We start from the raw sequence: 21354 nt of genomic DNA, 5'->3' as shown, positions 1-21354 counted from the left end.
TTCAAAGGAAAACACCCCCTGGAGCTGAAGGCATCGTGAAAGGAGGCGGAGAGTTTTGTTTTTCTGTCCTTGCTGCCAAAAAGTTTTTTTTTCTCTCCAACATCCAGCCCCCTCTCGTGCCCAGTCCAGCGACAGCTTTTAACAGACTCATTACTCTTCCTGATGGGCAGGAGCTCCACAACCGTTCTGATAAGGACCCTTTCCCTTACCTCCGTTTGATGGCCTTCAAATGATAAGGGAGCAGGGCCATTTATCTTGGGGGGGGGTGCATCTCGCCAGCCCTGCCTTTTAATTCATTTTGATGAATTATGGTTTGGTTTTGCATTTCAGAATTGTTTAAAACCACACACACACACACACACACACACACACACACACACGTATGTAAAGATGATGACTTCAGGAGCATAATGTGGAGCCAGGAGCCAAGCAATTACTTTCCCCTCTGGTGATTAAGCAACAGTGTAAGCACATTAATGTTTTTAAAACACGAAATTAGCTCCACTTACAATTTGTTTTTTATTCCTTGGCTAAAGAAAAAATATATCAAATGGATGGACAAAGAGAGGTTTCGTACGCTGAATATTTAGTTAGGGCAAGAGTTGCTCTTTTGTTCAGATCCTGCATGTGGGGTTCCCATAACAGGATCTGGTCGGCCACTGTGGGAACAGTTTGCTTTTATTGGATGGGCCACAGGCCTGATCCAACAGAGCCTTGCTTAGGGTCTCTTGCTGCTTCTTCACTACTGAAGGCAGGGTGCCTCTGAATACCAGTTGCTGGAAAACACAGGAGGGGAGAGTTGCTCTTGCAACTTTGGTCCTGTTTGTGGCTTCTGGTTAGCCAGAAGACCAGGATGCTGGACTAGATGGGCCTTTGGTCTGATCCAGCAGCCAGGCTCTTTTGACGCTATACCTCTACTCTCGGAGGCAGCATTGCCTCTGAGTTTCTGGGAATCTCAAGTGGGGAGAGTGTTGCTGTTGTGCTCAGGTCCTGCTTTCGGGTTTCCCATTGGGGCATTTGACTGGCTACCGTGACAGCAAGATGCTGGACTATGTGGTCTTTGACCTGATCCAGCAGGGCTCTCAAGTTCTTACTCCCTTGTGGGCAGTGTTCTGAGGGCCATGCAACAGTGGCGGGTGGGGCCAGAGACAAAAGTGGCAGAATAAACGATATGGCTCTCACCCTTGTACAGTAAGCTATATTCCAAGTCATAGGTTTCTAAAGATACACAAACACACACACACATCCTCCATTCAGGTAAGCAAGAGACATGATCACAATTCAAGGGCACCTTCCAGCCAGGCAAAATCACCTGAGGAAACTGCAGAGCAAGACTGATGAGCAGCACGAATATGGGAGACGGATCATGGCCTGTTGGGAATTTCATGTGCTAGATAGAGAGGCTTAGATGACCATGTTAGACTCCCTCACCTCTGCTGTAGAATTTGGGTGTTGTGGCCTATGCTTCCCACCTTATTCTGTTTCGCTTTTGCAGAACTACATGAATCCATTGAGGCTGGTTTTGACTCTGCAAGAAATGGAAGCAATATTTATTAACTTGGAGGTAATGTTGTCTAAGATCCGGACCTTTAAATCTCTTCTCCCCTCCTTCACACAAGCTGCAGATTTAGTTCCTTGATTTAAGGAACCTGGGTTTCAAGTCTGACCCTGCTGCAGTTTACAATTCACTTTACACACAAGGACTTCCTTTTAAGAGTTTTTGAGTGGTTAATTATGGTGGCCCGAGTGGAGCTTTTTTGCTTCTAAATAATAAGTAAATTGTATTCTCTTTCGCATAAGTGGGCACTGACGGAGGAAGAGGAGTGGGGGGGGAGCGCACCGCCCCTGGCAGTGCGATCCTGGTGGGGTGCCATCACGGCTGCCCCCCCGCCTGCGCCGGGCACCACGCCCCCACAGGTGGCGTGCCATGCCCCCAGAACACGCACCCAGTGGTGGAGCTTCATGCTCCGGCACTGGGGGCAGAGAGCAGGTGGGAGCGGGGCTGGTGTGTGTCCTGGTGGCATGGTGCGCCGCCTGCAGGGGTGTGGTCCGCATCCTGTGGGTGTGGTCCGCGTCTGTGGGGGTGTGGTGGCCAGTGCGGGTGGGGAAGCAACCACAATGCCACTCCACCAGGATCGCTCTGCCAGGGGCAGTGCACTCCCCCCGCACTCCTCTTCCTCCGCCAGTGTCTCCACCCCCCTGTGCCAGAGCATGAAGCTCCGCAACTGTAAGTGGGCATAACCTTTGGGTACTATATCTCTTCCCCTTTCCTTTCCTTTCCTTTCCTTTCTTTTCCAGGACCTCATCAAAGTCCACTTCAATTTCCTGAGAGCCATCGATGTTTCCATGATGTCTGGAGGGAGCAGCTTGGCCAAAGTGTTTCTAGAATTCAAGGAAAGGTAAAAGAAAAAGGAGGAAAGGAAACTGGCAATTGGTGGAGGGAGAGAGAGAACATGGCAGGGATTTGTGGGAACCTCCTCCAGGTGTTCTCAGAGCCCCAGATGATTAGTTGCATGGGGGCATACTGATGGCACATCGCTGTATTTCAACCCAGGTCTCCAGCCACCACAAAGGAAGCAGGATGTGGGAGTCCCAATCACAGAATTGTAGAGTTGGAAGGGACCCACAAGGGTCCTCTACTCACAGCTAATAACCCAACCCCCCCCTGCAGGGACAAAAAAGGGGGGGCAACTTTGGATGAGATTAGGAAACATATCCCAGGCGTGTTCCGCACACACCCCTTCTGGGGCATCCGAACTGTGCGATGGGTGATTCTCTTGACCTCATGCATAATCTGATCCACATCTGGTGAAAGATCTCAAGAGCTGGGACTTGTGTCCTGGTGGGAATCCAGAGGCTCTGGCTGGGGAGGAATTTCTAGAGAAGTGAAGAAGGTTTTCAGCAAGACCGCTGGAAACTTAATCAGAGGGACTTCGGTGCAACTCTGATGCCAGCTGTCCCTGTCCGAATCGTTTGGCACTGAAATCCTGGCCTTCTTTTGAAGTTCCGGCCCCAAAATGCATTCATGTCAAGCTTGGCAGCATAAAAATTGCAAGGGCTCCAATTATCTCCCTCAACGAGCCGCCCAAGGAAAACTGTTTCAACATAAAAGCATGTGGCCAAATTGGCTGGAACAAGAAGAAGGTGATGCAAGAAGAGAGCAAGATATTATGTAAAGGTCCACCCAAGTGTGTGTGTGTGTGTGTGTGTGTGTGTGTGTGTGTGTGTGTTCCACCCTTTACACAATCCAGATTCTGGAACAGTTTCATACTGGCTAAGATTTCTGGTTTCTCCTTTGGATAGTTTAGGTCACACAAGGGCGGAGAACTTTTCTTTTTTCAGCCCATTATTCCGAATATTGCTTTTTATAGGGTAGGGTAGGATATTCTGTTTATTATTGCTTATTAAATTTGTACAAGTCCCTTCATCTGTAGATCTCAGGTTCACAGCATAAAAACACAAAATGCATAATAAAAACAAAACCAAAAAAGCCGTAATCCCTGCTCTCCCGGCCCCTTCCTATGAGCCCATTTAAAAGGGGTATAAGATGTTAATCAGCCAAAGGCCTGGTTGAAGAGGAAAGTTTTTGCCTGGTGCCTAAAGGTGTATAATGAAGGTTCTAGGGTAGTGGGCACTGGTGATCAGTTTATGCAACCACTTGGTTCCATAAAGTTTGGGGACCACTGCATTAGGTGGAAGCTGGAGCCAGGGCAATCCCAGCCTGAATCTTGGAACCTAGAACGCACCCCAAAATCCAGAGCATGGATTGTATGTACTCTGCATGGGGCTCTTTTGGAGAGAAGGGAGAGGTAAAAATATATTAAAACTTGTGTCAGGAGTGGGATTGTCACATCACCAATGTTAACTAGGGTTGGACTGTTCCATGCCAAAATGAGCCAAGCAGAGAGCCAAAGCAGTTGTCAAATCCTTTCCCCTTCTTCTTCCTTGTAGGCTCTTGATATACGGCGAGTACTGCAGCCACATGGAATATGCACAGACCACGCTGAATCACCTCATGGCCAACCGGGAAGATGTTCAGCAGAAAATCGAGGTGACTGTGCTGAGCATTTTTGGTGTGTGCGGGGAGAGGTCAGCAAGTGGGTGGCCAGCCTTTGAAAGGGGATTAGATGAATTCATTGCTATCATTGGCTTACTAACCACAACAGCTGTGTTCTCCCTCCATTGTTGGAGACAGCGTGCTTCTGAATACCAGTTGCAGGAGATCTCTTCAAGTAGAAAGCTAGAAAAAGCGTAAGAAGAGGGTCAGGCCAAAGGGGGCCCAGCTAGTCTAATTCTCACAGTGACCAACCAGATACCCATTATGTGAAACCTGCAAGCAGTATTTATACCCCACCCATGTTGCTGGGTTTCCCCAGCTACTCTGGGTAGCTCCCAACAGAATAATAATAATAATAATAATAATAATAATAATAATAATAATAATAATAATGCAATAAAACATCAAAAACTTCCCTAAACAGGGCTGCCTTCAGTTGTCTTCTAAAAGTTAGATAGTTGTTTATTTTCTTGACATCTGATGGGAGGGCATTCCTCAGGGCAGGTGCCACTACCGAGAAGGCCCTCTGCCTGGTTCCCTGTAGCTTCACTTCTCACAGTGAGGGAACCACCAGAAGGCCCTCAGAGCTGGACCTCAGTGTCCAGGCTGAATGATGCAGGTGGAGATGCTCCTTCAGGTATACTGGGCCTCAGAAAGTAGAGTATAGCGTAGCTAGTCACCATTGATAGCCTTATTCTTCTTTTGAAGCCTTCCATGTTAATGGCCATCTATGAAAGAAGAGCTCAGCTTTGATCCCTGATAGTCTAGGCACTGTTTTTTAGATGCAAATTGGATTTCCACAGTCAGAGCAATTGAAACTAGATAATTTCTTAACAGCAGCATGAAGTGATAGCCTTTTGAAAACAAAGATTTTCTCTTTTTCTTTTTTAATGCATTCTCACTTTTCTCCCCCTCTTTCAGGAATGTACACTGAAAGTTCAGGATGGGAAGTTTAAACTGCAAGACTTGTTGGTGGTGCCCATGCAAAGAGTTTTGAAGTATCACCTCTTATTAAAAGTAAGTGGGTTCACCTGTATTCTGATAGGGGCAGAAATTCCTCCAGCTACAGTGTGTTTTGGGGAGGGGGAGGGAAATTAAAGTATATAAAGCAAATCAAGAAAAAAATGCTAAATGTTTCTTATGAATATTATTATTATCATTATTATCACAATTATTATTACATTTCTACCCTCCCATTTCTTCCAACAAGATCAGGGTAGTGTAAACAATTCTCTCCCTCTTCATTTTACGCCTACAATAGCCCTGTGAGATAAGTTAGGCTTAGAGACAGTAACTGAGCCCAACATTACATTCAGTGTGCTTTATGGCAGAGTGGGGGATTTGAACCTGGGTCTCCCAGGTCGTACTCTGACACTAACCACTGCACCGCACTGGCTTTCAGTAGAAACTGTAGAAGAGCATATTTGATTGATGTATGCATTGATATTTGATTGAGGAATGGAAAGGAGTATTGCAGAAAAGAGTATAGTCGTCTAAAATCTCTAAGAGCAGGGAAACACACTCATGCTTGAAACACCTTGTTGCAGGTCCTGCTTTTTCCCAGGGATTCAGAGCCAGATATCCCTTATCTGAACCCAGGACTCCAGGTGTTATTCCACATCTTTAATTACAGGGCTCAAGTTGATGGATGTTGCAACTTCTACCACATCTACAGTTTCCTTCAGGGCAGCTTACAGCCCGTTATCAAATTCAAATAGAAAATTAAAACTCATCGATGTCAAAGCAATTAAGCAAAACTACAAGAAATAACATTTAGATCGAAAAGGTCACTAACTTGTTTCAGTTTTCATCAGTTGTCAGGTCAATGGGCAGCAAAAAATTTGCTGCCCTTTGTCTTCTGAAACAGCCCTGGCTAAGCAAATGGAGTTTTCTTCGTCCTGTGGCAGGTAGTCTTTTGGATGAAATAAGGTTGTGGACCTCAGCTTGTGGAAAGGAGTGATGCAAGCATCTCCCAGTTTTGATCTGTGCCATGTTGGCAGATGTGATGTGATCAGCCTGACAGCATAGGTCACATCAGATGCCCTCTCCGGAGTGGCCTTTAGCTGCAACGCTCCACTCCTCTCCTCCCCTGCTGCCACCTCACTCTTGGTTCAATATCCAGCCTGAGGGGCAGGTTTGACGAAGTCTGAAAGTTAGACAGGAGTTTGAAGTTGGCAGAAGGAGAGCAGCAGTGTGTGCAGAGTTAGCCTGGAGAAAGATGTCCCCAGTGCACACAAGCTACAGTCCGTTATACTAGCTCCCTTGTGCGAAGCTCAACAACTCCCATAAAGTGAGTTGAGGCACTTACCTGAATATGCAGAAGCTGTGTCTATGGGTAGGCAAGGTGGGCAAGTAAGCCCCGCCCCCTAGCATCCCCTTGCACAGCATGCTCAGCCCCCAGTTGTCCCTGCAGGATAGGCCTGTGGAGGCTTGTGTTGGCACTTGTTTGATCAAGAGCAATACCTCGCGTGCAAACATGGAGCCTGTTCAGTCAGGGCCTGGGTATTTCGTGTCCAAGCAGATTCTGTTCCGCAATAAGGAAGAATACAAGCTACCGTATTTTTTGCTCTATAAGATACACTTTTCCCCTCCTAAAAAGTAAGGGGAAATGTGTGTGCGCCTTATGGAGTGAGTGCAGGCTGCACTCAGGAGGCTCAGGGTGCACACCAATCCCTCTTGCTCTCCTGGCTTCAGGGATAGCCATGCAGAGCCTCTTGAGTGCAGCCAGAGCACTCCTGCCTCTTCGCTCAAAAGGCTTTGCATTGCTTTCTTGTTTCTTGTTTTTCTCCTCTAAAAACTAGGTGCGTCTTATGGTCGGGTGCGTCTTATAGAGAGAAAAATACGGTATGTGGACTTGCAAGATTGTCAGCAGGAGGGAACCCCCTTGCAAATCCACAGAGGACTGTTGAAGATAGATTCTGGGGCTTAGCCTGGGACTCCACTGAAACCCCAGTCCCCTTTCTCTCATCAAGCTCTATACGCCTTTCTTATTTATTGCATTTCTATTCCACCTATTTCTCCAAGAAGCTCAAGGTAGCATGCATGGTTCCTCCGACTTCTTAATTAATTCCCCACAACAACCCTGTGAGGTAGGTTAGGCCAAGAGGCAGCAACTAGGCTAAGGTCACCCAGTGAGCTTCATGTGGCAATGCGGGAACTGAACCCTGATCTCCCAGGTCCTAGTCTGACACAATTAAGAGCTACGCTGCTGCTAAACACTTTTTCCAGGAAAGGATGCATAGCTCCCCTCCCCACATTTATTTCCCTCCACCCTCTTTCGTTCGTCTTTTTAAATGTTAATAATTGCACCAGTGTCTCCATGCAGTGGAGCCTTTGTGAAGCATGGGCTTGTTGATCCTCATTGTTTTGCAAGGAGGGTCAATTAGCTGATGGGGAAAGAAACCTGCAAATAATTTGCTGATGCATGAAATTCCTTCTGTTATCTCTGGGTTCGCTGAGCTGCCACAACACACCCCTCATGGGTTACTTGCTGGATGATTGTAACAGGCTTCTGGTTCGCAGCAATACACAGTGGAGGTGGCGTCATCACACACACACCCTCACTTCCCTGCTGCCGGTGATTCTGTGGCTGCAGAAAGTTTGCCACTGATGCTGGCTTCCAATGTGAGGCTCACACTGCGGGATGGAGCAAGGCATCAACATGCCTCTGACATGCTGCAGTTTCCTTTCAGGAGCTTCTCAGCCATTCATCGGATCGGCCAGAAAAGCAGCAGCTCAAGGAAGCCTTGGAAGCGATGCAGGTAGGAGCCCCATTTTTAAAAACCAGGTATTGGGGTGGGGGTCCTTGTGTTGTTTCAAGGCCACACTTGTTCCTAATCTTCCAAAGTTCCAGATATTCTTATAGGCAAATCCATGGAGGGTCACAATGGCTGTGTTTCACCTCTGCTCTTGGAGGCTGTGTGACTCTGAATGCCAGGAGGGGAGGGGAGGGGAGCTCTTGTGCTCAGGTCCTGCTTGTGGGCTTCTTCCCACCGGGGCATCTGGTTGGCCACTGTGAGGATAGGAGGTTGGACCAGATGGACCCAGCTGCAAGGCTTTCATGCTCCAAAGTTCACGGTCCCAAAGTTTGATCTATCAACTTAATCTGTCAATCATATCTGTTTCTCTTTTCCAAGCTGAAGTTCAGTTCACCTCTGCATCAACTTATGGTTTTCTCTGCTGAGTTTCCACACTGAAGCAGCTCAAAGCAAAACAGGAAACAATGCAAGTTGAAAAACCATCACAGCAACAGTCTAAATGCTACAGTAATTCCTTTCAAAGCGCCATGCTCCAGTCCAAAGGAATAACTCCTTTTGATAGTACAGATGACATTGCAACATTTTTCTATTCATGGTCAATTAAGACATCAGTCGTTAAAGCCTGTCCAATGATCCCAGCTAGTTCAAATCTCTAAACCACAGTAAGATAATATTAAACATTTCCAACAAAGACACTGAGATTACTGAGCATCTGCCAGTGGATTCCAATGAATACTCAAAATTCTAAAAAAAGCCACAGCAAAATATGTCACTTTAAATGCAGTGGTCCATGAAATCCCTAAAAGCAATCAATTTTTTGTGATTCTTCTTTGGAATGGGGTTGGACTAGAGGATCCTTTGGGGGCCTTCCAACTCTAGGATTCTGTGATTCTATGAAACATTTAAAAGCCTCTTGAAATAAAGGTCTTCCATAGGTGTCTAATAGGTAAGGAGGGCAGGATATTGCTGGCTCTCCTTGGAGGTGGCATCCCCTGATATGAAGGGAGGCTCCTAAGGCTGCACATTGGGAAGTCATCAGGCCCTGGACAAACTACCTTCGGGGACGCATCTCCCTGACATTCTGAACCTTTGATTGACCCCTGAAGAGCCCCTGAGGTCCCTCGAAACATGGTTTGAAAGCTCTCCCTGGATTCCTGAACCCTCCTGAAATAGGCCACTTCCTGGAATGCAAGGAGATGGTGGCCACAGGCAACTCTTGGCTCACTCCATTACGCTTTGGGTGTTGTTTGCCTTGCTAACTGTTGCTGCCACTCAGTGTTTGAAACCCTGGGACTGTGTGACCCTTAACAAGCACTGTCACTTCAGCCAGGGATTAATCTTCCTTATGTTGGGGAAGCTGTGGAAGGTCAGCACCCCCAGGGCTTGTCTTGGGAAAGTCTCCATCCCTCTGACTTAATCTGAACTGACAGGGCAGAAAGTGTGTTTGGGCGGGGGGGGGGAGATGGAGAAGGTGGGAGACTATGAAAAGAAGTGGTATGCGCGCGTGCACCACCCCCCAATGCACACATTCTAAAGATACAGCAGGGCAGAGGCTGCTAACATGGTGCCCTCCAGATTGTGCAGACAGCAATTCCCATCATCCCTGACTGGCTGATGGGAGTTGTAGTCCAAAACATGTGGAGAAGGACAAGTTGTTGAAGGCTGCATTACAGTCTTAGAGCAAGAGCTGCCTACATTTCTTCCCAGTGTCTCTGCACGAGATGCTGGTTTTGGGGGAAGGTTATCCCAGAGCACTGACAATATTCGGCAGCGTCCTGTGAAGGCAGGTTCTTCCTCTTTTTCTTCCCCTTGGGATAAAAATAACCACCAAGGACTCCGCCCCCAAATATGTATGCACTGCAGGGGAGAGGCAAAGATTAGATCAGGCTTCCTCAACCTCGGCCCTCCAGATGTTTTGAGACTACAAATATCCCTGACCATGGGTCCTGCTAGCTAGGGATCATGGGAGTTGTAGGCCAAGAACATCTGGAGGGCCGAGGCTGAGGAAGCCTGGATTAGGGGCTGTCAAAGTTTGCACAGGGACTCAACGGGCAGCCTGTTCTCTGCATGAGCGCTTGGGCTCACAAGTGTGCCTGTTTAATTTATTTCTGGTGGTACACATACACACAACGGTACAGAAAACAAATGTGCTGCTCTCTTTCCTCAGCCTTACACCATCTGCCGCCCTCTCCTGCCCACCAGGGGATTTGCAGCACCGTAACCAAGGGCTCCCTTCTGCTCAGCGATTGTATTTCTCACAATGGCAAACCTTAAAACACCCCTGAACATTCTATGCAGGTCATCACAAGCTGCCAGTGGGCAAGCTCACATGCAAGTGTGGTGAGGGACACCACCATGCTGCATATGTTTTCTGCATGAAATTTTGGTGGTGCCATGTAAAATGCAAAGCAGACCCTGTTGCAGTGTGCGCATTTTGGGGACTGGATTTTTTAAAATTATTATTATTTTACATTTATTGTGTCTCACTTTTTATCCAAGTTGCTCAAGCCAGTATTATGTCCTGCCCCCCCCCCGTTCCTCCCTCACAAACAACCCTGTAAGGTAGACTGGGCTGAAAGAGAGAAAGTGAAACAGTGATTGGTGCAAGATCACCCTGTGAGCACCTGTCAGGCTGAGTGGGGGGTTTGAACCCTGGTATGTCCTGACTCCTAGTCCCAGCCCTTTAACCACTACACAAATTTCATCAATTTTGAGCTGCACCACAGCTCCATTCAAGAGGACCCTGGGATTAAGAATTCCCATGGAAATGGGAGCAGCAATTGCTGATGTTTGCTTATTCATCCCATGTCTAGAACAGAGATCAATCCATCAAATATAATCAGCATTTGCTGTTCTTGCTACTTTCAGTTCGCAAATGATACATAATTGATTATGTCCCCCCCCATTGGGTTGCATTAAATGAAGTTCACCATGCCCATAAATGTCAATGAGTCTACTCTGAGCAGGACTAGCACTGGACACCATTCATTGCACTTCCTTTGCCACTGAAATCCGTGGGGTACAGTAACGTAATAATGACATAACTTAAGTAATTAGTATATGAAGCCCATGACAACTTGGGTCCAGTTCACCTCTAAGAGCACCTTACCTTCTGTGTACCCACTTGGCTGCTTTGATCAGAACTGGCCCTGTTATAGGGACCATGTAATACCCATCCCAAATTTGTAAGAAATTGAGCTTTTAGTGCAGCAGCACCTATACTTTGGAACTCCTTGCCTAGTGACACCAGGCAGGTGCTTTTGCCTGTACTCTTTCGGGTACCCACTGAAAACATTTTTGCTCATAGACAAACATACCCAGATGTTTAGGAAGTTTGTGTGGGTTTTGATCTGTTTTTAGTCTTTTGCCATATTAACTTTTTGAAAGTTTTAAATTATTTTTCTTCTTCTTGATAATTTGTTTCATCTTTTTGTAAACCGGACGATGCTTTTTTTTTATTAAAAAAAACCAGTACTATGGTGTGTTTAAATAATCAATCAATCAATCAATCAATCAATCAATCGTGCAGATGGTATAAGTTACATAATATTGCTACAGCAGGCAGTGAGGTGAATAGGAAGATGCACTGCAACTGATTGGAATCAGTGTTGCATACAAAATAGAAAACAATGCAGCCTTTGCCCCCACCTGTGGCCACCCCTGCAGCATTGTAAGGGATTCTGGGGGGTGGCATCCACTGTGTCTTGGAATAGCCCTTCTCTGAACTGATCCTTTGAAAAATATATGAACGGGGCAGTCCCGAAGCCAGTGTATGCGTGCCTGTCCACCACTGTTTCTTATTATGTTGACGGCTCTCAGCTGATTCTGCCAGATCACAATGTTACAGCCAGCTGTGTGTGTGTGTGTGTGTGGTGTGTGTGTGTGTGTGTGTTTCATTTTTTCAGGACCTGGCCATGTATATAAACGAAGTCAAGCGGGACAAGGAGACGTTAAAGAAAATAAGTGAATTTCAGAGTTCCATAGAAAACTTGGTGAGATAAAATTCTGGCGACCTTCTGAATGCTGTTCCCCTAAAAAATAAATTGAGGGAGTCCTCATAGTTCTGAATAGAGGGATGGATTAAATAGGGACAAAGGAAGCAGCTGCCTTATGCTTATGCTCTTGGTCCCTCTAGCTCAGTGTTGCGCACACTGACTGGCAGCAATGGCTCTCCAGGGTTTCAGGAAGGGGCATTCCTAACCCTACCTGGAGGTGCACCTGGGGATTGGACTTTGGACCTTCTGCATGTAAAGTAGTTGCTCTTCCACTGAGCTGTGACCCTTCCCAGAAACATAGGAAGCTGCCTTCTATTAGTCAGACCCTCAACCCACCTAGCAAAATATTGTCTATATTGACATTCCCAGGCCTCTCTGGAAACCTTCTCCTTGCAAGGTAGGCTTGCCACAAAGCTGCAGCCCTTTCCAACATAAAAACACAACCTATAAACAGAATAAAAACAAGCAGAACCAACAGCAGCAAAAAGCAAAGAGCAGCAGCTTTAATAACAGATCACACACCACAGAAGGTTGGGAGCCATGGGATTTATAAACAGCAGATCAGGAGCTTCTCTGACCCCGTTTTCTTTCTCCTGCTAGCCTTAACCAGGATTCCCTCTTTAGCAAGATTTGAAGTCAAGATCTGAGGCTGCTCCTGGGTATTTTGATAATTATTGTTTCTGAGCACAATTCAAAGTGTTGGTGCTGACCTTTAGAGCCCTAAACGGCCTCAGCCCGGTATACCTGAAGGAGCGTCTCCACCCCCATTGTTCAGCCCGGACACTGAGATCCAGTGCTGAGGGCCTTCTGGTGGTTCCCTCACTGTGAGAAGTGAGGTTACAGGGAACCAGGCAGAGGGCCTTCTCGGGGGTGGTGCCCGCCTTATCGAACGCCCTCCCATCAGATGTCAAGGAGATAATCAACTATCTGACTTTTAAAAGACATCTGAAGGCAGCCCTATTTAGGGAAGTTTTTAATGTTTGATGCTTTATTGTGTTTTTAATATTCTGTTGGGAGCTGCCCAGAGTGGCTGGGGAGGCCCGGCCAGATGGGTGAGGTATAAGTAATTATTATTATTATTATTATTATTATTATTATTATTATTATTATTATGTTTTTGTTTCCCCCCTCTCTCAACACTTTCCTGTGTTACCCCACAGCCAGTGAAACTGGAAGAATATGGGAGGCCCAAAATAGACGGTGAACTGAAGGTCCGCTCAATAGTGAACCATACGAAGCAGGATAGGTGAGCAAGCGAGAGAAGGGCAGAACAAGCAGGTGGCCTCTGCTCACCAAATAAGGCCGGGAACTCTGGTTTGCTACGGATGCTGGGAATTGTAGTGCAATAAGTGTAAACTACACTTCCCTGAGTTCACAGCTGTGAAAAGTGGCATAAATATGCTTTAAATGGATGGTGTGGATGTAACATTCCCAGGCTATCTTGGAAGGGATGGGAAGAGAGTGACGCTCAAAATTACTTTAATGCTGTTGAAAAATGTGTTTTTCAAGCCTTGGCTTTGTATCTTTTCTTTGGTGTGGGGGCAGGTACTTGTTTTTATTTGACAAAGTGGTGATCGTCTGCAAACGAAAAGGCTACAACTATGAGCAGAAGGATATCATCGAGCTGTTCTGCTACAAGATGACAGATGACCCGATGAACAATAAAGATATAAAGAAGGTTGTTGTTATTATTGATGATGATGATTACTCACCATCCCAATCTCTTAAGTGGTGAGAGACCCCAGAGGTTCCAGGCACTTACCCAGGTTATGTTTCCTTGCAATGAGGGTTAGCTGAGACTGCGGTTGCCCTTGGGATATATGGTTTCATTTACACACATGTACAACCTGAGCATAGGATGGAGGGGCTCACGTTAGTGCTTTTCCATTAGTCACAGCTTTGGATCCAGCACAGAGCAAGCAGGTCTCTGTGTATCCAGCCTCCAGCCTGCTTTCAGCTCAGCTCTCACAGCCCACTCTGGCTCTTCTTCGCTTACCTAACAACAAGGAGTGGATGGTGAAGGAAAGACCCACACCTTAACCAGAGGGGCACCATCACTTAGTTGGGGCTTTTGCAACCAGCAAGCTCCTCCTTTGGGGTGCTAATGAGGACACTTAAGTGGCCAGCTAAGGTCATTGTCTTACAAAGAAACTTCTCTCAGTAGTTCGGCAAACTCCTCTACTGGATTCTAATCCTCACTGGGTACAGGAATTGAAAGGGACTCAGGGCATCATCCAGACTGACCCCCAAACTCACATTATTAGCATTTACATTCCTATTCTGTCCTTCCAGAAGAGCCCAGGGTGACAAGACCAAAATGTTAAAACAGTACAATTAAAAAATAAAATTAAAACATTTATGAAATGTTTACAAACCTCTAAAAGCAATCATATTTACAAACCTCTAAAAGCAATCATATTTGAAGCAATGATTATTTTAGGGTTGCCAGGAACAGTCTTTTCAACTACCAAAGACCTGGGTGAAAATGAATATTTTAAAATCCCTCTGAAAGCCAATAGCAAGAGAATCAAGCACATTTTGCCAGTGAGGGCATTCTATAAAAGGGGGGGAGGGCAGCATTGAAAAGACCCCATGACTGGAATCCCCTGGTGTTGGCATCATGGAAAGAGCTTCCCTTGCCTAGTAGGGTCCTGAAATGGTTAGTTTTGGCAGGTGGGCTGGGTTTAGTAACCATTTGGGGCAGAACGCTCCTCCATATTTTTGATCAGATCTAAGAACGTAAAAATTCCCTGACCTCAAATTCAAAATGTGGCCAATGGAGGACTTCTGATGTGGCTGATGTGCCCATCCTAGTTCCTTGCCTCGTGATCATCTATATTTTGGGGTGCAGGGCTTGGTTGGCAGGAGATTGAGTCTTTCCTGCTCCTGGAAGCCAACCTTTCTCTTTAAAACACGGGTGAGCTGGACCCTGGAGCCTCTTTTTAACAAACTGTGTCTCTGCTTTCCCCTCTCATGCTTCTCAGTTGCATGGAAAAATGGTAAGCTGCGTCCACACATTCAGATTCAATTTTTATCTTATCGCTGTAACACGTCAATAAGGGACAATTTGTAAGGAAGGAAGGAGGGCAGATGGGGGCTGGCTGAGGGCAGGCTGAGGTTGGCGGGACAGCGCTCCCCATTTGCCCTGATTGGACCAGACTTCATTGGGAGGAACCATTTTGATTGCTTTAGCATCCACTGCTCTCTCTTGTTTCCCTTGGTAGTGGTCGTACGGTTTCTACCTCACTCACCTCCAAGGCAAGCAGGGCTTCCAGTTCTTCTGCAAGACAGAAGACATGAAAAGGAAGTGGATGGAGCAGTTCGAAATGGCCATGTGAGTATTAAAAGAAGAAGAGGGTTGACAGCCGCCATGTTGGCACATATCAAAGGAAAAACCTGCAAAACCCCAGAGCCAGTAAAAGACCCGACAATAGGCAACATTGAGGCACTTTGACATTACATAGTTTTATTTCCTGTTCTATATAGTTTTAAGGGAAGGGTTTTAAAAGTGGGTGCCACCAGTCTTTCGGTCCTGCAACCCCAGAGCAGATGTCCCAGGATCTCCCTGTCCAATGTTTCTATGGGATTTGTCATTTGAATTGTTGTTAGAATGTCAGACTAGGACCTGGGAGAGAGTAGGGTTCAAATCCCTACTTGGCCATAAAGCTCATCTTGGGCCAATCACTGCCTCTTAGCCTAACCTACCTCACAGAGTTGTTCTTGTGGGGATTAAATGAGGAGGGAAAGAACCTTGTACACCACTGTGTGCACTTCCTTGAGCTTCTTGAAGAAAAGGAGAGAAATAAATGCAACTAAAATAAATAAATATTTTTTTAATTTAGAATTTAAAGCAAAATAATTGAAATGCTGAGTTTATCAGGGAACTTTGTTTGTGATCCTCAGGGTGCCCACAGAAGCCTCCTGAATAAGTTGGAAAAGCGTGCAGTGTTATTGAAGCTGATCAGGATAGTCCTGAGAACTAAAAATAAACATCAGCTGTTTTTGTTTTCCCTTTGAATCAGGTCGAACATCAAGCCGGAAAAAGCCATGGCAAACAACCACAACTTCCAGATGTACACCTTTGACAAGACGACAAACTGTAAAGCATGCAAGATGTTTCTCAGGTGAAACTCTTCTGCTGGAAAGTGTCTATCCAGACCAATGGTGGGCGGGAGGTGGTTTGGCATCTGCTGGCAGATCTCTGGGTGATTTGCAACAGAGCGGCTAAGCTTGCAGACTCCCAGTGGTTCAACAATGGCAGTGGCCAAATGACTTGGGGACGGGCCACAGCTGAGTGGCAGAGCAGCTGCTTTGCATGCAGAAGTTCCCAGGTTCATTTTCCAAAAACATCTCCAGGTAGGGCTAGGATTGTCCCCTGCCTAAAATCCTGCAGTGCTGAGCTAAATAGACGTACAGTGGTACCTCGCAATACGAACGCCTCGCAAGACGGAAAACCCGCTAGACGAAAGGGTTTTCCGTTTTGGAGGCGCTTCGCAAGACGAATTTCCCTATGGGCTTGCTTCGCAAGACGACAGCCCATAGGGAAATATCTGGGACAGCGGGGAAGCGCAGCGCGTCTTCCCCACTGTCCTCGGACCTCCTCTGAAGCCGGGCGGTGGGGCGGGAACGCCGCCGCCGGGCTTCGGAACGATGCTCCGAAGCCGGGCGGCGGGGCGGGAACACCTGCCCCCGCCGCCGGGCTTCGGAACGGTGCTCCGAAGCCGGGCGGCGGGGAGGGAACACCTTCTGAAGGCGGGCGGGGGGCGAAAGTCTTTGCTCCCCCCTACCTGCCTGTCCCGGAGGGCTTTTGAAGGCAGGCGGGGGGGAGCAAAGATTTTCGCCCCCCGCCCGCCTTCAGAAGAGGTCCAGGACCTCTTCTGAAGGCTGGCGGGGGGCAAAAGTCTTTGTCCCCCCTGCCTGCCTTCCCAGGGGCTTTTAAATCGCCCCGGACAGCGGAGAAGTCCTCCGCTGTCCCGGGGCGATTTTAAAATGCCGCCCGCCAGCATTTTAAGATCGCCCGGACAGCGGAGAAGTCATCCGCTGTCCCGGGGTTTTTTAAAATGCTCGGGGTGGGAAGAAAAGCCCTTGTCCCCCCCCCCAGCCTTCAGAAGAGGTCCGGGGACAGACTGTCCCCGGACCTGGTCTGAAGGCGGTTTCCCTAGGAACGCATTAATTGATTTTCAATGCATTCCTATGGGAAACCGTGCATCGCAAGACGAAAAAACCGCAAGACGAAGAGACTTGCGGAACGAATTAATTTCGTCTTGCGAGGCACCACTGTAATATGGCCTGACTCCATTCTCTTTTCTTTTTTTCCTCTTTTTCTTATTTCTGTAACCTTTTTTGAAACTTTAATAAATATCATTTAAAAAACAAAATAAAATATGGCCTGACTCCATTTAAGACTGGAATCGTATTTTATTTTGAGGGAAAGGATGCATGGTGGTATATTGTCAGTTTTGCATCCAGTAGAACCCAGGTTCATTCTCCAATGGCATCTCCAGGTAAGGCTGAGAAATAGCCCTGCCTGAAATCCTGGAGAGCCTCTGCCAGTCAGAGTGGACAGTACTGAACAAGATATACCAATAGTCTGATTTTGTATAAGGCATCTTTCACTGTTCTACGCTTGGAGAAGGGGAAACACCTAAAGCGAATGCAGGTAAATTGGTGTGGTGTGGGGTACATGAGAAGTATCTGGTCCCGTGTCTCTGGTGATGGTGGGGAAAATTACAAGAAGGGGGATTCCATCTAAACCTAAAGAAGGACCTTCTGATGATAAGAGCCATTCAACCGTGGGCGCAGTGGCGTAGCGTGGGGGGTGCAGGGGGGGCCAGCCGCACCGGGCGCAACATCTGGGGCTTAGGGTTAGGGGGCACAATTCCACGGGTTAGGGGGTGCAAATTACTTGCCTTGCCCCGGGTGCTGACAACCCACGCTACGCCACTGCGTGGACGAGACTCCCTTGGAAAGTGGTGAGCTCTTCTTAACTGGAGGTTTTTAACAGAGTTTAACAGAGGGTTAAACCACAGAGCCTAGAAAGCCTTAATCTTCGGGCACGTCCACCAAAGGTGATAGAAAGTACCTTCAGTTTCTTTACACTTCCAACACTTATCATCAGGCAAATGGTAAATTTTTGCTAGCTTGACTGGGGTCATGTACCACCTATAGATCATTTTCATAATATTTTCCTTTAAGGCATTACATGCCGTAAATTTTATCCCGGTGTTCCACAACCATTCCCAGTCAGCGAACATAATGTTATGACCAATGTCCTGTGCCCACTTAATCATAGCCGATTTAACTGTTTCATCTTGTGTATTCCATTTCAGCAGCAAATTATACATTCTTGACAAATTCTTAGTATTGGGTTCTAACAATTCAGTTTCTAGTTTTGATTTCTCCACCTGGAAGCCAATTTTCCTATCTTGTTTATAGACCTCCATTATTTGATAATAATGGAGCCAATCTCGTACTTTAGGTTTCAATTTCTCATAACTTTGTAATTTCAATTTATCTCCATCTTGTTCCAAGATTTCCCAATACTTTGGCCATCCGGCCTCCATATTGCGTTTCTTCAATGCCTTAGCCTCCAAGGGTGACAACCATCTAGGGGTTTTGTTTTCCATCAAATCTTTATATCTTATCCAAACATTAAATAACGCTTTTCTGACAATATGATTTTTAAAAGCCCTATGCACTTTAATTTTATCATACCACAAATATGCATGCCAACCAAATGCATTATTGAAACCTTCTAAGTCCAAGATATCTGTATTCTCGAGGAGCATCCACTCTTTCAGCCAGCAAAACGCTGCTGCTTCATAATACAGTTTTAAGTCCGGCAGGGCAAATCCCCCTCTTTCTTTTGCATCTGTAAGTACTTTAAATTTTATTCTGGGCTTTTTGCCCTGCCAGACAAATTTCGCAATGTCTTTCTGCCACCTCTTGAAACAGTCCATCTTGTCAAGAATCTGCAAAGTTTGAAACAAAAATAACATTCTAGGCAATACATTCATCTTGATAACTGCAATTCGGCCTAACATTGACAATTTCAAATTTGACCATATTTCTAGATCTTTTTAAATTTCTGACCAACATTTTTCATAATTGTCTTTATACAAGTTCAAATTTTTAGATGTCAAGTGAACCCCTAGGTATTTCACCTTCTTAACCACTGTCAAACCTGTCTCTTCTTGAAATTTCTCCTTCTCCATGACTGTTAATTTTTTTTCTAAGACTTTTGTCTTTTGTTTGTTCAGTTTGAATCCGGCTACCTGGCCAAATTGTTGAATTATCTCCAACACCCTTTTCATACTAGTGTCTGGCTCTTGTAAGGTCAATACTAAGTCATCTGCAAAGGCCCTTAACTTATAATGTTTATCTCCGACCTGTACACCTTTAACCTGCTGGTCATTTCTAATCATATTTAGCAACACCTCCAGAACAGAAATGAAAAGCAATGGGGAAATTGGGCACCCCTGTCGTGTTCCTTTTTCTATCTTAAGTTCCTCAGTTATCACATTATTTACAATCAGCTTAGCTTTTTGTTCAGAGTATATCGCACCCATACCGTTCTCGAATCCTTGACCTACCCCCATCCCATGAAGATTCTTTTTCATAAAACTCCAAGAAATATTGTCAAAGGCTTTCTCCGCGTCCACAAAAATCAGCACTGCTTTAGTGTTTATGTTCACCTCTAATAGTTCCAAAATGTCTATTATATTCCTTACGTTATCTGATAAATGCCTTTTTGGGAGAAAGCCTGCTTGGTCCTTATGAATCTTCTCCATCAACACTCTTTTAAATCTTTTTGCCAAAATGTCTGCAAAAATTTTGTAATCCACATTAAGTAATGATATTGGGCGGTAGTTCTTAAGTTGAGTCTTTTCAGTCTCTGTCTTTGGTATGAGTGTAATATAAGCTTCTTTCCACGACCCTGGTACCTTTTCCCCCTCTAAAATCTCGTTACAGACTTCCTTTAATGGTTGAACCAACCACTCCTTCAAAGCTTTGTAGTATCTGGAAGTCAGTCCATCTGGTCCTGGAGATTTGCCCAGTTGCATGTCCTGAATGGCACCCTCTATCTCTTGTTTTGTTATTCTCTGGTTTAAATCCACCTTGCTTTGATGAGAGATTTTTTGTAATCCATATTTATTAAGGAATTCATCTATATCCTCTTCATTTTGTGGCCCTTGAGAGTATAGTTTTTTAAAGTAGCTCAAGAAACAGTTTCTAATCTCGTTGGGTTTAGATATATTCTTTCCATCCACTTCTAGGCTTGTAACTGTATTTAGTTTCTGCCTTTTCTTCAATTGCCAAGCCAGAAGTTTGCCACATTTATCTGCCGATTCAAATGTCTTTTGTTTCATTTGCTTTATCTTCCACTCAATCTCTTGATTCATCAATTCCATATATTGTGTTTGATATAACTTAATCTCTCTCAAAATCTCCTGGGACTTTGGTTTTGATCTTAATTTTTTCTCTCCTTCTTTTATCTTTTCCAAAATCTTTTCCTTCTTCTCATTCTGCTTTCTCTTTTTTATTGAATTTTGTTGAATCAGAAATCCTCGCATCACAGCTTTGCTTGCGTCCCAAATCACTCTTTTTTCCACATCGGCCTTTAGATTTATTTCAAAATAGTCCTTTAAAGTTTTTTGGGCCTTCATGTGGATCTCCTCATCTCGAAACAGGGTGTCATTCATCCTCCATCTAAACTGACCAGTTGTTGTAAGTTTCATTTCCATCTTCACGGCGTTATGGTCGGAACAAGTTTTTGGGCAGATTTCTACTTTCTTGATCTTTGGAGCCATCCCACTAGTAATCCAAATTTGATCGATTCTGGTCCAGGTCATCATTGCTTGAGAGAAAAATGTTCCCTCTCTCTCAAGAGGGTTCCTCGTTCTCCATATGTCTATTAGGTCCATATTTTCAGTCATTTCAAAGAAGGTCTTCGGAAGTCTCCCTTCCTTGGAGATTGTCAGTCTTTGTGCCTTGTCCATGTTTGTAGAAACCACACCATTCATATCTCCCATAATTATTACATTGTAATCCAAATAATCCATCAGAATTTCATGAAGCTTCTTAAAGAATTCCGCCTTGCCTTCATTTGGTGCATAAACTCCAACTATTAAGAATTTTTCTCCTTGTGCTTGTATTTCAACTGCCAGGTATCTTCCTTGTTCATCTTTAAAGATCATTTTTGGAGCCCATTTCTCTTTTACATAAATCACAACTCCTCTTTTCTTGACTTTGTCCGATGAAATAAATTCTTGTCCTAATCTTTTGTTTATAAGTAGTTTCCTATGTACCCTGGTTACATGGGTTTCTTGTAGACAAATCAGGTCCAATTGTTCTCTTTTCAAGATATGAAACACTTGGCGTCTCTTCAAAGGCATGTTCAGCCCATTACAATTCCAACTAAGGAATTGCAGGGCCATCTTGTTATTTTTCCGTTACTCCTCCAACCGCTCCAAGTTGTTGCTCTTCCTCTGATAGTGGTGGGTTGAGTCCAAACGGTAGGTTCAGAATATCTAGTGCTCTCCTT

General features: G+C 45.4%; 1 protein-coding gene across 5 annotated transcripts in view; it reads left to right on the top strand.

The window, feature by feature from the left end:
* VAV2 (vav guanine nucleotide exchange factor 2) overlaps nt 1-21354 on the top strand; it is a 158150-nt gene that overhangs the window by 121308 nt on the left and 15488 nt on the right. For 2 of the 5 annotated variants that reach the window (XM_081178706.1, XM_081178708.1), the window contains exons 7-17: nt 1496-1564; nt 2299-2399; nt 3952-4051; nt 4979-5074; nt 7750-7818; nt 11721-11807; nt 12971-13056; nt 13356-13488; nt 14795-14809; nt 15035-15144; nt 15833-15934. In XM_081178706.1, the coding sequence (XP_081034832.1) occupies nt 1496-1564; nt 2299-2399; nt 3952-4051; nt 4979-5074; nt 7750-7818; nt 11721-11807; nt 12971-13056; nt 13356-13488; nt 14795-14809; nt 15035-15144; nt 15833-15934 (968 nt within the window). The remainder of the gene's footprint in view (nt 1-1495; nt 1565-2298; nt 2400-3951; nt 4052-4978; nt 5075-7749; nt 7819-11720; nt 11808-12970; nt 13057-13355; nt 13489-14794; nt 14810-15034; nt 15145-15832; nt 15935-21354) is intronic. The other 3 variants (XM_081178707.1, XM_081178710.1, XM_081178709.1) reach the window with 2 other exon arrangements.

The sequence above is a fragment of the Podarcis bocagei genome (genome assembly GCF_964188305.1).
Source record: "Podarcis bocagei genome assembly, chromosome: Z".
Taxonomy (NCBI): Eukaryota; Metazoa; Chordata; class Lepidosauria; order Squamata; family Lacertidae; genus Podarcis; species Podarcis bocagei.
This window is presented reverse-complemented; position numbering and strand designations above follow the sequence as displayed.